General features: G+C 43.0%; 1 protein-coding gene across 1 annotated transcript in view; it reads left to right on the forward strand.

Moving 5' to 3' along the window:
• IFT27 (intraflagellar transport 27) overlaps positions 1-15,156 on the forward strand; it is a 49,827-nt gene that overhangs the window by 29,526 nt on the left and 5,145 nt on the right. Inside the window, exons 4-6 of the mRNA XM_088456861.1 lie at positions 8,945-9,004; positions 12,176-12,293; positions 12,583-12,692. Coding sequence (XP_088312987.1) covers positions 8,945-9,004; positions 12,176-12,293; positions 12,583-12,692 — 288 coding nt within the window. The remainder of the gene's footprint in view (positions 1-8,944; positions 9,005-12,175; positions 12,294-12,582; positions 12,693-15,156) is intronic.

Consider the following 15,156-nt stretch of genomic DNA (forward strand, 5'->3'; position numbering starts at 1 on the left):
CCATGTGGAGTGCATCGAGCCTTACAACCAGAGAGACCTGTGGTGGAAAAGTATTTTATCACGTTGTTCACACAGACCCACATGTATGGGCAGCACAGACGGTGTAATGGTTAGCATTACTGCCTCACAGCACTGAGGTCGTGGGTTTGACTCCCACTACGGCCCTAACTGTGTGGAGTGTGTATATTCTCCCTGTGCTTGCGGGGGTTTTCTCCGGGTACTCCGGTTTTCTCCCACACTCCAAACACATACTGGTAGGTTAATTGTCTGCCAACAAAAATGAACCCTAGTGTGTAAGTATGTGTGTGTACATGTGGTGGGAATATAGATTGTAAGCTCCACTGGGGCAGGGACTAATGTGAATAACCAATATTCTCTTTAAAGTGCTGCAGAATATCTGTGCGCTATATAAATAACCGGGACTGAATAATAAAATTATAAACCTGTTAGGAGACGTTTCTTTTGCACCAACTATTGGACGCATCTCGCAGTATGTATGGATTTGTATATGTGCAGAATACGCCATTTACTTGTTTCATCCATCTGAGTGATGCCATTACCTCTGGGTTATGCATAGTGAGCTGTGGAGTCGGGCACTAACTAAGTAAGACTGACTCCCACCCCCTATATAACCCCTCCCCTACCACTAGAACCTCAGTCTTGTTTTTAGTGCCTTGGAGTAAGGCACTAGTTAGTTCCTAGCGTTTAGTTAGGTTTAATTTCTTTATTTTTCTGTTTGGTTTGGGTGCTTAGTTCCTGGCAACAGGCGACAAGCACTAGCAGAGTGGGAGTTAGATAGACATAGAGGTTTGTGTGATCCCTGTATCTCACTCTAAAGACAGTCCCTGGGAGAGTCACCAAACTACATAGTCTCTGGGACTCTCTCCATACCAGACATACATCTGAGGGGGCTGCTGGCAAAAAGGTAAGCTTTATACAATTTCCATGTAAAAGACCTTGTTTGCTGTATTTACTGCTTCCCATTATGTGGCTTTAGCAGAGTAGCCAGACATGTTATTACTCCCGTGGCAGCAATTGTAGGTGCCTGGTGCATGCACCTCCACCTCCCAGGGCTTCCGCAGTGCCCACAGCTTTCAACCCCCCCCCCCCCCCCCGACGGTTCCTCCCGGGGGACTTGTAGCTGTGGTTACAGAGAAGCACATACTGCCGGCTGTTTGGGAGATGGAGGCGCGTTGAATACCTCCATGATGCGGCGCCGCTGCACGTGCAGGCGCACCGTCTATGACGTCATCACTATGAGCTGCGGTAACATCAGAGCTTTGAGGTTCTCTGGATGGAAGCGCCGGTGGCTAGGAAACACCTATGATGACATCAGACCGCCCTCCAGGTATTTGAGTGAAGCGGGCTCACAGGGCTTCATAGCCACGCCCCAAACATTATTTTGCAAATTACAGGGGGATGGCTATCTATTATCAAATAAGCAGTTAAACTAGAATTATTACTTTCGCTATTAACCTTGTTTTTTTTCTATTTAAACAGTGCTACACTTCTCGCTGCACCCTGTTCTGGCCAGCGCCTGGGTGATAAAGGCTATCTATTCCTGGATAACCCAGATGATTGCTGGGTTTCAATCAGAGGATTTGTTTGAAGCTAGTTCTATAGCTGATCAGATTTTGGAAGCTCTGACCTATATAGGTGATACTTTAATAGATACTATCCATGTACAATCTCATATTTCTGTATTGGCCATTTGTGCCAGATGTTCTCTATGGCTTAAAACATGGAAGGCAGACATAGAGTCCAAGCATGCTTTAGAGACATTGCCTTTTGAAGGAGGTTTTCTGTTTGGTCCAGAATTAACAAAAATAATTTCTTAGGTCACAGTAAATAGTCATTACCTTCCCGTATCAAAACCAAAATCTCCTAGGTTTCGTTCCTTTCGGACTCAAGACAGGGGAAGCTTTCAGGCCTTCCGGGGTATGCCTAGGGCTCCCCGTAGAGGTGCCTTCAGGTGGAGTGGTGTCCCTAGCACCCGTTGCCCTGCTGCTAAGTCAGCAGGTCAATCCACTTGACTCTCACAGAACCGGGACTCATCCTCTGGTGGGCGGCCGCTTACTCAATTCTGGGAAACTTGGATTCAATCCAACCTGAATTTTTTGATAAGTCAACTGGTAACCAGTTGTTACATTTTATATTTGGAGGGTCCTGTTCCAGAAGGATTCTTTTCCACTCTTCTCCCTGTGGATGGTTGCAGATAGGCGGCTCTCATACAGGCAATTTCTGTGCTTTCCGATTCCAGAGTAATAGTTCTGGTACTACGGAAGGGCCTGGGGTTTTACTCCAGTCTTTTCTTGGGTCTTCTCTTCGACACCCAGTGTCACAGAGTGTTTCTTCTGCAGGCAAAGATTCAGGATCTTCAATCCAAAATAAGGATCATTTTACAGTTGCCTCCTATCTCAGGCCCTGATTCAGAGCCGGACGCTATGACAGAGCGCTCGCTCTGAATCAGGGCCGTCCCTCCTTCTTTTTGGAGCGACCACCCGCAGCTATAGCGAGCGGCCATCGCGACCATCGGGCTTGCGACGAGACCCTTGCGGTAGGGTCTCGCTGCCGCAAGCCCTGGAGTGCTTTTGGCTCTATCAGAGCCAAAAGCACTCCCACTGACATCACTAGTGATGTCAGTGGGGCCGGCCCCAGACGGTAGGCGTTCCCATGGGAACGCCTCCGTCTGGGCAGTCACGCCCCAGCACGCCCACCAAAGGGGGCATGCTGTCAATCACCATCAACAGCACGCCCCCATTGGTGCGAGACCCATAACGACGGCTTGGCCGTCGTTATTCGGGTCTCGCGTATGCGCACGACGGAGCCGACTCCGTCGTGCGCATGCGCACTTGGGCAACATCGACCCGCTTGCGAGAGGGTCTGTATCAGGCCCTCAGTCCCCAGAGCTATGCAGCTACTTGGAAAATTGGTAGCTTCATTCAAAGCCGTTCCTCTCACCAGATTCCATGCCCGACCACTGCAAAACCAATTGCGTCATCAATAGGTGAAGTCAGATGCTCGATTAAATACACAGATATTCAGATTATCTCATCAGGATGCAAATTTGAACAGGGGTTGCCAATTGTCAGTAATAAATTGGATCATTGCCACCACAGATGCCAGCCTAAAAGGCTGGGGGGGTGGTGGTTCTGGTCATGCAGCTACAGGGTCTTTGGCCCATCCAGGGAGCTTCTCTTTCCATCAATATACAAGAATTAAGGGTGATTCGGTATGCATTGGTTCAGGTTCAGTCCCATCTAAGGAGCCACCAGTGTGAATCCAATCAGACAATGCCATGGCAGTTGCTTATGTAAACAAGCAGGGTGGCACACACAGCTTGTGAGCAATGAGGGAGGTTTCTCACATCCTTGATTGGGCAGAAAGTTGGGTTCCAGCTATTTTGGTAATTTACATTCCAGGAGTGGACAACTGGAAGGCTGACTTCTTAATCGCCAGAGTGTGCATACAGGGGAATGGGAATTACACCAGGAGGCGTTTGCGGAAATAGTTTCCAGATGGGGATCTCCAGACATAGATCTAATGGCTTCTCGTCTCAACAAGAAACCTTCTAAGGTACAGATCTCGGTCCCGGGATCCTCCGGCATCTCTAGTGGATGCCATGACAGCACCTTGAGTATTCCAGCTGGGATACATCTTTCCTCCTCTCATAATGTTACCAAGGGTAATTTAGCAGATTTGATCAGTGGCATGGGCGGTCATCTGGTGGCTCCAGGCTGGCCACACCGTCATAGGTACGCAGTTTTTCGGAACATGCTGGCAGATGTTCCGTATCGTCTGCCCCTGCATGCAGAACTGTTACTTCAGGGTCCATGCTTCACCTCGATTTGCCTCACTTGGCTTTGACGGCATGGTTCTTGAATCCAACATCTTGAGGGCCAAAGGGTTTTCAGAATCTGTCGTGAAAACCATGATTACAGGCTCGCAAACTAGTCACTTCCCAGATTTATCATCGGGTATAGAAGATATATATTTTTTTGGTGTGAATGACACAAGTTCAAACCTGAAGGGTTCCGAGTGTCTCGTCTTTTGTGCAAGATGGGTTGGTTAAGGGACTTAGATTGTACGCTCTTAAGGGATAAATTTCGGCCCTATTGATCCTGTTTCAGAGGAAATTTGACCACCATTCCTGAAGTTCAAACCTTCTTGCAGGGTGTTCTTTGCATTACAACCTCCTTATGTCCCGCCGGTGCCTCCTTGGGACTTGAATTTAGTTTTGGAGGCACTTCAAAAGGCACCTTTTGAGCCTTTGGAATCAGTAGAATTGCAATATCTCACTGAAGTTTGTTTTTCTTTTGGCCATTGCCTCAGCCAGAAGGATATCTCTTGTAAATCTCCGCTTCTCATTTTTCAAGTGGATAGGGTAGTGTTACACACTAAAACTACCTTTCTTCCGAAGGTGGTATCGGCTTTCCACATTAACCAGGATATTATCCTTCCAGCCTTTCGCCAGGTTTCAGTGACTAGTGAAGCTTCTTCTTTAGCACTTTTGGATGTGGTACGTGTGTTACACATTTACTTGGAGCGCATGGCGTCTTTTGAGGCATATGGATTCTTTGCTGGTGGTGTTTGATGCACCAAAAAGAGACTGGCCAGCCTCAAAAGGATCCAAACGCTAGATGGTTCACTCCTGGCATTCGGCAGGCATATTTGTCTTCAAATGTGACGGTTTCGGCCTCAATTGGGGCCCACTCGACTCGTGCTGTCAGGGCTTCTTGGGCTGTGCGGCATGGTGCCTCGGTTGAGCAGCTGGGCATTCGTACACACTTACAAAATGTTACCACTTCCATACACCAGTGTTGGGTGAAAAATTCTTCAAGCGGCCGGTTCTGACGCCCCCCCTTAAATTGGCTCGCTTTGGTAGATCCCAGAGGTCCTTGGAGTCCTTCTGGGGGATGCCGAGATCCCTCCCTTGTTTGGTTTCATACTAATTACCTGTTGCTTTTCTGACTTTCTTAGTTTGTCTGTAGGTTTTTCTCCAGCTTTGTTAAACACAGACTGAGGTTCTAGTGGTAGGAGAGGGGTTATATAGGGGGTGGGAGCCAGTCTTAATTAGTTAGTGTCGGGCTCCACACCTCACTATGCATAACCCAGAGGTAATGGCATCCCCCAGATGGAGTCCAAGGAAGAGATTTTACGGTAAGTAAAAATCATGTTTTGTGTGCACTATTTTTTTTTGAGTAATTTGTGCCGATTTTGCTACTAGCTCTGCATTGTGCTTGAAGTCTTTTACACCGGACAATGAAGGCACTCTTCTGGTCTTGAGTTTGAGATTACATATGTTGATAACCTTTATCCTATTTTCTGCAAAGTGTTCTGATTGTATTAGTGGTAAAACCTGGTCAAGCAGCATGCATATAAAAAACCATCTCTTGTTCTATTAAAACTACATATTCAGCAAAAACCCTTTCACTTGTCTGGCTGAAGTCCAGGATGTGTTCAACAGTTGTCATTGACATGTTAGATTCTTAAAGGAACCGTTATAAACACACTTTTTCCTTCCAATGGGAATACACATTAAATGATGTACTGCAAATGTAACTGCCTGGTTTGTCAATAGTATATGAATCTATAATTATTCCGTCTCTCACAATATCAGTGGCTGCAAAGGTGAGAGACACCGACTGCAGCACTCCGGGTGTGTTAGGACATGCAGAGCGTGTACAGTGCTATTCTGTGATCATTAATGTAATCGCATCATGATGGACGAATTTAAGATCTCACTTAAATCAATTTACATGTTGCTCATTCTTAGAAGGGAAAAGCCCTTAAGCTGGATACAAAACAGGGCAGAGCGAAGGTTAATGCAATGGTAATATTAACCAAGCCTAAATAAGGGACATCAAAAGAGACCTTTAAGTTGATATTAAAGAAGAATTCTACCCAAAATGCTATTCAGATTTATGGTCTTTTGGATTTTTACTTACTGTGAGTTGCAGCGGACCTGCCGGGCACTCCCTCTGCTTTCACAAGAATTACGTTATATTGATAGTGATGGTGTGTGTTTAAAAGAAGCCCAGAGCTGTGCATTGCTGCAGCCTTTGGAGACCACAACTTTTGGATTGATTGCTTGCAGCCATTTTGTGAGCAGGACCAGTGTTCATGAGTTCATTAGAATAGCAATGTGATTGATCTCTACTGAATTAATGGGCTGCATGATATTAGTTCAACCAACAAAATGTCTGCCTCTGCTGCACATAGGAGACTGCTACAGGTACACAGTGTAGTAGAGGAAAGGGTGAGATATTGAGACACATTTATGTATGGTATAAAGAAATAAGAAACACTACAACTGAATCTAAATAAAGTGCTCACTCTTTTCATGCTAGTTTTAAAATGCAGAACAAAATTGGTGGTATACTGTAGTCAGGATGGCATTAGAAAGAAAGGAACAATGGAATAATTACAGTAATACATTTTATTGCCCTTTTGTGATGGTAAAATTCTTGGAGGAAATTTTAAAAAGAGGTGACATTAAGAGGGGGTACCAGGGTGCATTAGCTGTGTGTGTGTGTGTAGACCCTACAACATGACACCTTTCACTAGGTACAGAATGCTCTGATTATGGACTTCCTCCATAATTTGCTATTGCAGTCACCTATGTTGAACTTATTAATGAATGTGTGCGTGCGTGTGTGTGTTTGGTGTAACTTTATACAGTTCTTCATAGTAGACTAAACAATATAAAAAAGAAGCTGCTGATCCTGGTGACTGCTTCCTTCTGATATAGTTGTAGAGTTATTGTTTGGTGTTTAGACCCCCGTGACCAGAGGTAAAAATACATTCTTGGTGTTTAAAATGCTACACTATGATATTTCCTTCTTTAAACTTTGAGTTATGTTGGAAAGCAATTAACTACCTAAAGTATCATTCTGTTGGGAGCTTGTTCTACTGACTATGGGGCCTATATATGAACTTTTTTTTTCCCCATAAAATTATGCAGAAAATGCAGTTTCTGCATAATTTTTTAAAGTGTACCTATGTACTAATAGCATTCTGACGGAGATTTCTGTGAAATCTCCTGCATTGTGCTAATTAGCACAGCAGATTGCAGTCCCAATTATTATCAATGGGGACTATGGTCTCTGCCCTATGTACCAAACTCCAAAAAGAAAAGCTTACTGGCGTTTGGTCTTGGTAGTATACACCATCTTCAGCTGCAGAACAAAATTGTGATGGTATAAACTGCTTCAAGCCTATGGAGGCTTAGGAGCAGGAGATCTTTAAATCTCTCACCCCGCAGCCCCCGGCCGGCATGTGTAGTGTCATCTTTCCCCGGAGAAGTCTTTCACAAACGTAAAAGATTTCTACAATTTGCCAGGGATATGCATCTCTGGGACAGCGGTTACTGCAACCACATCCCAACAGTTGGAATCCCGATGCATGCAGGTAAGTACCCTAACCCCAGCTTTCCCGCAGCCTAACCTTGTCCCTCCCCTCCTGCAGCCTAATCCTATCCCCGTAGTGCCTAACCCTATCTCCTAACCTCCTTAAGGCTAATAATCACCTTCAGGATTCCAGCTCTGGGATTCTGATGCCGGCACCCCGGCTGCCGGGATGCCAATTATATCCCCATAGATTCACTTTACACTTGTAGCTCCCAGGTTAAGTTACCGGGGCTATTCAATAATGCAGCCCCCAGGCTGCACTTACCGTGGATTTCTGTTCACACCCTCCTGAGTAGTATGGCTTTCTGCCCTTACCGCAAACGTGTTAACCCATAACTTCGGACACTTAAGGTGCCCATACACGGTTCAATTTTTTACCTGATATGGACAGTTTCGACGGGTTGTACAGGCCAATCGTATGAAAATAGGTGTTTTTTGTGTGTTCTGAGACCCCGATGCGCGTCCCCGCCGTCCTCTAGTTGGATCGCAGATCAGATGGTTTTGCAGAGAGATCTCAAACGCTCTTGTACGATGTGATACACTTCTATGTACTTTTGTTCATCTGCGATCCGATGTAGTATCTGTGATGTCCCTGGCCACTCCCCGCTGCCATTTTGTGTCAGACTACGTGGAGAAGAGAACAAGAAAGCAGCATTGTTTTGATCGTCTATCAGGAGTTGACTTGATCACGTTCAACTGAGTATATACCTCCCTGCACCATCACCCCTGCTCCACCAATGCATACCACTGCTGCCTTTATACCCACTAGATAAGCCTTCCCCTATTGACATTCAGCAAATGCATCGTGTGGTAACTTGCTGCATGCAATTTATCTTATACGATTTCAAATCGTGTACGATAGATCAAATCATATGGTCTTATGTGGAATCATTGCATTATAAGCACAAATCGTACAGAATCTGAAGGGAAGAATTTTCAAGGGAAATCGTATGCGACATCAGATCCGATTACAAATCGCACAGTGTATGGCCAGCATTACCCCAGGATCTATGGGTTAACGCTCGTTGGCCATGGGCTTGTAATTGAATAGCTCCAGGCATTAAATCCTGCAGCTACAATACAAGCCCTGCTGTAAGCACCGCGGCTAATTAAATCCAGCCCTGTATCTGTAAATCTTATACAAAATGTCACAATGAATTAATAGATATTGAATCTAACTGCTTATACATGGAGTATATGTACATAAAGCAGGTGTTACATAAAATCGCTGTATAAGTAATGTTATGCTGCACGGGAAATAATACACTGCAGCTGGTTGTGAGTGTTCTGTTTATCTATGTGCTAAGTTGTTTGGATAGATTTACTTGTGTTAGCCTTCATTTGTTGTGGAACTACAAGTTCCAGCATGAACCCACCTGCCAGAGACTTGTAGCTCCGCAATAAATGGACAGTCTCTGGTTATCTTACAGTAACAAAATGACTAAATAACATAGAGCTTAAAAACAAAACTATTACTGCATTAGCTTTCAGCCCACTCTTATATAATTGTCTCCAATTGTATTGCTTGCTTCTAGGAACTCTTTCTGTGTGACTCTCCTGGGAAGGCAATGTTTTATGAGATGACAGAGATATTGGTAAGTCTCTTTTCCATTTAATTAGACAACTTCTTATTGGCAGATTTGCAAAGTGACATGAGAAAGGTCAGCAAACAATACTTGGTAAGATTTTAATATGTGGCAACGTACTAAAATGCTTGATTTTCTATAAAAAATAAATGCACAATGTAGCCCTATCACGATAATGCCCAAAACATCTTACAGTATAAAAACTTGATACTGACATGTTAGAGAAGTCATACTAAGTCCCAAAAAAGATAAATACACCACACAGTGCTCAAATTTATAGACCCATTTGAAAAAATTATAATGACGTCAATCCACTGAGAACATCAGAAGGATTATAATCTTTTTCCAAATCTCTTGGAGCTACAACTAACAATCAGTCCCCAAGCCACTTGATATTGAGGAGGCATCAGTCTGGCTGGAGAATGCATGGTTGTTGCTGAGGTAGTATGGATTCAAGAGATTTTCAGAAATTCAGTCACAAGCCTTTGTCAATCCTAGCTCCAAAATATACAATATATATGTATCTGTATTTTATCCTGAATTGCACCGTGCCTCTTCTGGTTCTTGGGCTTTTTTTGATCCCTTGGGTTCCCTACCTTGTAGGGATCTGACATAAAGAAAAGGTGGAGTATAAAGTGGCTGTTTCTGTTGAGGACACATGGCTCATCTAATCTAACCCACTAATGATTTATCTCTCCAATCTTTGCACTCCCTTTGTAAAATGTTGTAGTTAGGCATTCAAGTCAACTATTCTGTGGCTTTACTAGTGTGCATCTTACTTGCACATCAAAAAACTGCTTGAGTTGTATTCAGGTGGTCCAGCTCATCTATAAAATACCTGGGGTACAGTTGGATCACGATATGTCAAAATGATCATTTCAACTACAGTATGTACATCTGTATAGATCATTCGAGAACCAGTTATGTACCTGAACCCCATATAAGATCCCTACTTGTCAGGATCAATTTACTTGGGCTGGTCATATTGCTGTGTTCACTTCAAGTTTTCCTGTACCTTCCTAACCCAAATACAGCCAGAGACTTAAAGATTCTGGAAAAAATAAATTCAATTATTTGGAATGATGAAGTCTGTGTTCTGGTTGAGTGTAAGAAGAGAGATTGGATTGCCAATTGCGCATATTATTATAACTGGTCCAGATACTTTAACACTTAGATCCCCCTAGCAAAATGGTACTGCTGGGTGAACAGGCAGCACTAATACACCCCATCTCGTATTGCATGCTGTTGGTAAAATCTAAAGATAGACCAGTTGATTTTTTTTTTTCCAGGTATGTGCTTTAATTTTCTCTTAAGGTATGGTATTCAGTGATGTGCCCATGTAATTTTATGACACAAAACAATGACGACATCTGCTCTTGGACAACATTTTGTTGGAATAGACTCCAAAATTGTGGAGCAGTGGCTACAGAGGTGCATCCTTGCTGAAAAACGAACACACCCGAACTTTGGGGTTCCAGTTTGAACAGAGTCCCGGCTCGGTTCACTTTGGGGGTCTGAGTCCTGACTCGCCAAGTTCGACACTCTCATCTAAACACTGGATCTCGTATGTTTTGGATTGCATTTAAGTCCCTCCCTCATGATATCAGGTGCTGTGAGGTGGTCAAAATTGACTGGAAATTAATATTATTGATCTTAATAATACTATAGGAACAAAAACAGGTCAAGTTATATGATTCAACTATTTTTATCAATTTTTAAAGTAATGCAAAACCAAAACTGAACCAAAATACTTGAGGATGGATTTGCCAAAACATGAAGATGATTTAAAACCAAAACACGGGGTCTGCGCATGTCTGGTATAATTAACATGTAGTGTGTGCTAGTGACCACATAGCAAAACAGGGTTCCATGAAAAGCTTGTGTCTTAGCAAGGTCTGGTGGATCTCTTGGTTCTGGGTTTGCCAGTTGCTCACTCCTATATCTTTTTGAGGTATTTGCAAATCAAATATAATGTATTAAGGTAATGGTGAAAATGTCCTAATTATGCAATATCGTTCTTAAAGGTAATGATCTATATTATGTCTACTATATTGATATATAGTAGACATCTCACATGCTGTTGTGTTTTTTTTTTTTTATATATATATCTGCAAATTGGTCAGAAAAATGAATGAAGAAAAAAATAAACCTTACAATTTGCTTCCTGAACTAAGCAGTTAGTGGACAGGGGGCTCTGTGAGGCCATGAAGCAAAACAATACGTATTATTTAAATTGACCTCAGTTCTTGACTCCAACATACTTAAAGGCATATTTTTGTTTCCAATCAAATTGTTGGAAAATCAAAGTTTGTGTGGATGAGGTTAGATTTACTACAATTGGATATACAGTAGATATCTGAACCCATCGATTATATAATTCGGAATATGGGAACATTTTATTGCGAAGAGCATTTAAGTTCTGTGAATCGCGTATATTCTGATTTATCAAAAATTTAAATTTTATAATAGTGTTTGAAACATTTATTCTTAATCTAATTATATTTGATAAGTATGTTTGTTTTTCAAAAAATTACATCACGTGTGCACAGTAATTAAAAATGTTTTGTTTATAAAGCCAATTGTTTATTTGCGAAAATCTTAAAAATAACTGTCATTGGCCAGCTAAGGCATATAGATGCTATGTTTGTTGGTTGGTGACGGCAAATACACACACCTCTACAACAGGACTGTCCAGCTTCTTAGATGTGGAATGTTTTTTTGTTTTTTCATATTCATTCGATTATATAATATTAAGTTCTGTCCAATATTCCTAAAATGCGCAAAATGAAAGCAGAACAAATACAATAAAACAATCACATTTATGATGCAGACATATTCATCAAGGACAGATATTTATCATGGACAGACGTGTCAAATACTCAAATCACAGTGGTTCTTATATCAGAGTAAGCACCGAACATTCACCTACCTAGTCTATGTAACGGATAGATAACCTACTGTTACGTTTGTGAACACTTTGTGCTGGTACAATCTCATAATGTGACCTGATGCTTCAGCGCATCTCCCTTGCGTAACTACAGGATAATGAGATGCTCCATCGTGGAACCTCAGAGCGATGAGATGCTCAATGTGGGATCACAGGCTGCTTATGAGGTCTCTGAAATATATCCCATTCACCGCTGCCTTAGCCTAACAACATTTAACACTTTTCCTTTCTAGTGGGACCAGCCTGGTGCTCTGTGCTTGGTGTTTGATGTCACCAATGAGACATCTTTTAATAACTGTGCAAGGTGGCTACAGCGAGTGAGATCCAAGACCACGAGCCCTCACCTGCCTGGTTGGTGACCATTACTTATTTAGCATACGTGTTTTATCTGTGATTCGATATCAATCTTTTTTATGTGTTATTTATGTTTTCATCTTCTATCTTTTTTCTGAGATGTGCGTTTTATCTCTGGTTATATCTTCTACAACGTATTTCTATCCTTGTGTTTGTTTCTTCTCTCATTCCTTTCCCGTTATGTTTGGTAACAGACCATTTCATCCATGGTTTTCTCCCATTGTAATCTTTGGTCCTGATCCATCACTAAAATACTTCTGTCATTTGTCTTCATATTTCCTGTTAGGGGTACTGGTGGGAAATAAGACTGACCTCACTGTCCGCAGAGTAGTGGAGAAGGTGCATGCTGAAGAGTGGGCAGCAAGCCACGGACTGGAGTATTTTGAGACATCGGCGGTAATTATGTTCTACGTTAATAGAAATAGAGACTAATCTTGGCTGTGTTAGAACAAGACAGCTGTCTATCTCAAACACTGTTTTACCTTTTGCTGCTATACCGAGAGGTGCTTTGTCAATTCAACAATCCACCTCTTTGCCATCAATTGTTCCTGTGTTTGCATACCCATTATCTGAAGCTTATTGTCATTCCCTCTTTTTAGTATACGTTAATATTAAATAAATATGTTTTGCTTATGAAGCAGGGCATATATGATAGGATACAAAGCTATGTGAGAAAATGTATATTAAGACTTCTTTTTAAAGTATTTATCAGTCTTTCTTTTTTCACCCTCATCTCAGAGGAGATGTAGTTACTATGCAGTTTATGAGAGTCTTTGATTAGATGACAACTTTCTCCATTATCACAAACACAACTACTTCCAGTACACAATTACTGCACATGCACAATTGTATTTCATATAGGATCATCTTAGGGATAATTAATATTTTAACAAACTAATCATAGTTTAGTATTTTTTGTTTTTTAAATAGTCTAAAAGGACAAGTCATATTCAGAGTTTTTATCTTTTTTAAGGGATCTTATGATCACAATGACCCAAAAGGTTGATATTTTTTAGATATAACCCCTACCCTGTATATGATTTATTAGATATATATGCTATAAGTGCTACCAGATGTCAGGGTTATGATTAGCTGATAGAGCCTGACCTCAGACAGAAGCCTGCATGTACCTGACACTGCAGTAAGGGTAAATTATATAGACCACAGGTTCTCAAACTCTGTCCTCAGGACCCCAAACAGTGCATGTTTTCCAGTTTTCCTCACAGAATCACAAGTGAAATAATTAGCTCCACCTGTGGATCTTTTAAAATGTGTCAATGAGTAATGACCACACCTGTGCACCTGCTGAGTGACCTGGAAAATGTGACTTGTGTGGGGTCCTGAGGACCAAGTTTGAGAACCATTGATCTAGACTTGCATAGTATATCTAGTAAATTACATTAACACCATAGGAATATATTTAACTGTTAAAAAAAAAAAAAAAAATGGATTTAGCTTTTAAAAGTTGTTGCAAGATGTGCACTGAATAACAAAATATAACCAATTGACAGTATGCTTTTATCAGTATTCGTAGACTATGAAAGCAAGTGTCTGGTTGCTAAGGTTTTGCGCAATGTTAGTAAAGGACCCTATTGTTTTTTTTTTGTTTGTTTTTTTCATTGGCCATTACCTAATTCATGTTTGTATGGGTCAACTACACACTCTCATTATGTCATATCATAGGCAAGACTGCCTATGTTGTGCATTACGACATAGGTAGGTAGCAGGGCCGCCATTAGGGGGGGACTGCGGAGGGCCTGTGTAGCAGAGCTGCAGAGGTGTGGAATGCAGTGATGTGCGGTACCGCATGTCACTGGTGGAATATTCAATGCACCGGCAGCCAGAGAAGAAAAGAGTCTAGGTGACATTTAAAACATGGAGCCGACCGCTGGCCAATCACAGCTCGCGGAACAGCAGCCTGATTGGCTGCAATTCCACGAGCCAATCGTAGCTCGTGGAACAGCAGCCAGCCAATCGGCAGCAGCCGCTGCTGATTTACTGGCTGCCGTTCCGTAAGCTGTGATTGGCTCGCGGCCAGCTCCATGTTTTAAATGCCACTGAGACTCTTCTTCTCCGGCTGCATTCCACCAGTGACGTGAGTTACAGTCCAGGTTAGTTGCTGCGGTGCATAACTCCTCCCAGCAGTTCCCAAGAGTCTTTGAGCGACTCACTGCAGTCCTCTCCCCCATGGCTCTGGAAGGTAGGTGAAGGACAGCCAAGTGATGTCGGCTGCACTCAGCAGAGTTTGAGATCTGTTGTAGTGAGGGGGAACCTAATTTATGTATATGTGTATGAATGTATGTATGTGTGTGCATGCATATGTATGCAGGGCCGGATTAAGGCTTGTGGGGGCCCCAGGGCAACTAAGTTGCGGGGGGCCCCTTCAAGCCACACAGAGCCCAGCCCAGCCATGCCCCCAGTAGCCGTCCACCCTCAACAGTAGTCCCCCCAGGAGTACCCCTAGTAGTAATCACCCTCTATGCTGTGTCCCCCAGTAGTGGTCGCAGCAGTGTGCATTGCCCCCAGTAGTATCCCCAGCAGTGCCCCTAGTAGTACCCCCAGCAGTGTCCCTAGTAATAGTCCAATCCCCCCCAGCAGTGCCCCTAGTAGTACCCCCAGAAGTCCCTAGTAGTAGTCCTTTCCCTCCCCCACAGCAGTGCCCCTAGTAGTAGTTGTCCTTTCCCCCGCCACAGCAGTGCCCTAGCAGTACTTCCCCCCCTCCCCCCACAGCAGTGCCCCTAGTAGTATTTCCCCCCCCACAGCAGTGCCCCTAGTAGTACCTCCCCCCCCACAGCAGTGCCCCTAGTAGTACTAAAACAGCAGTGCCCCTAGTAGTACTCCCCCCCCCCCCCCACAGCAG

The sequence above is a fragment of the Taudactylus pleione genome, unplaced genomic scaffold (assembly GCF_031769625.1).
Source record: "Taudactylus pleione unplaced genomic scaffold, aTauple2 ptg000726l, whole genome shotgun sequence".
NCBI lineage: Eukaryota > Metazoa > Chordata > Amphibia > Anura > Myobatrachidae > Taudactylus > Taudactylus pleione.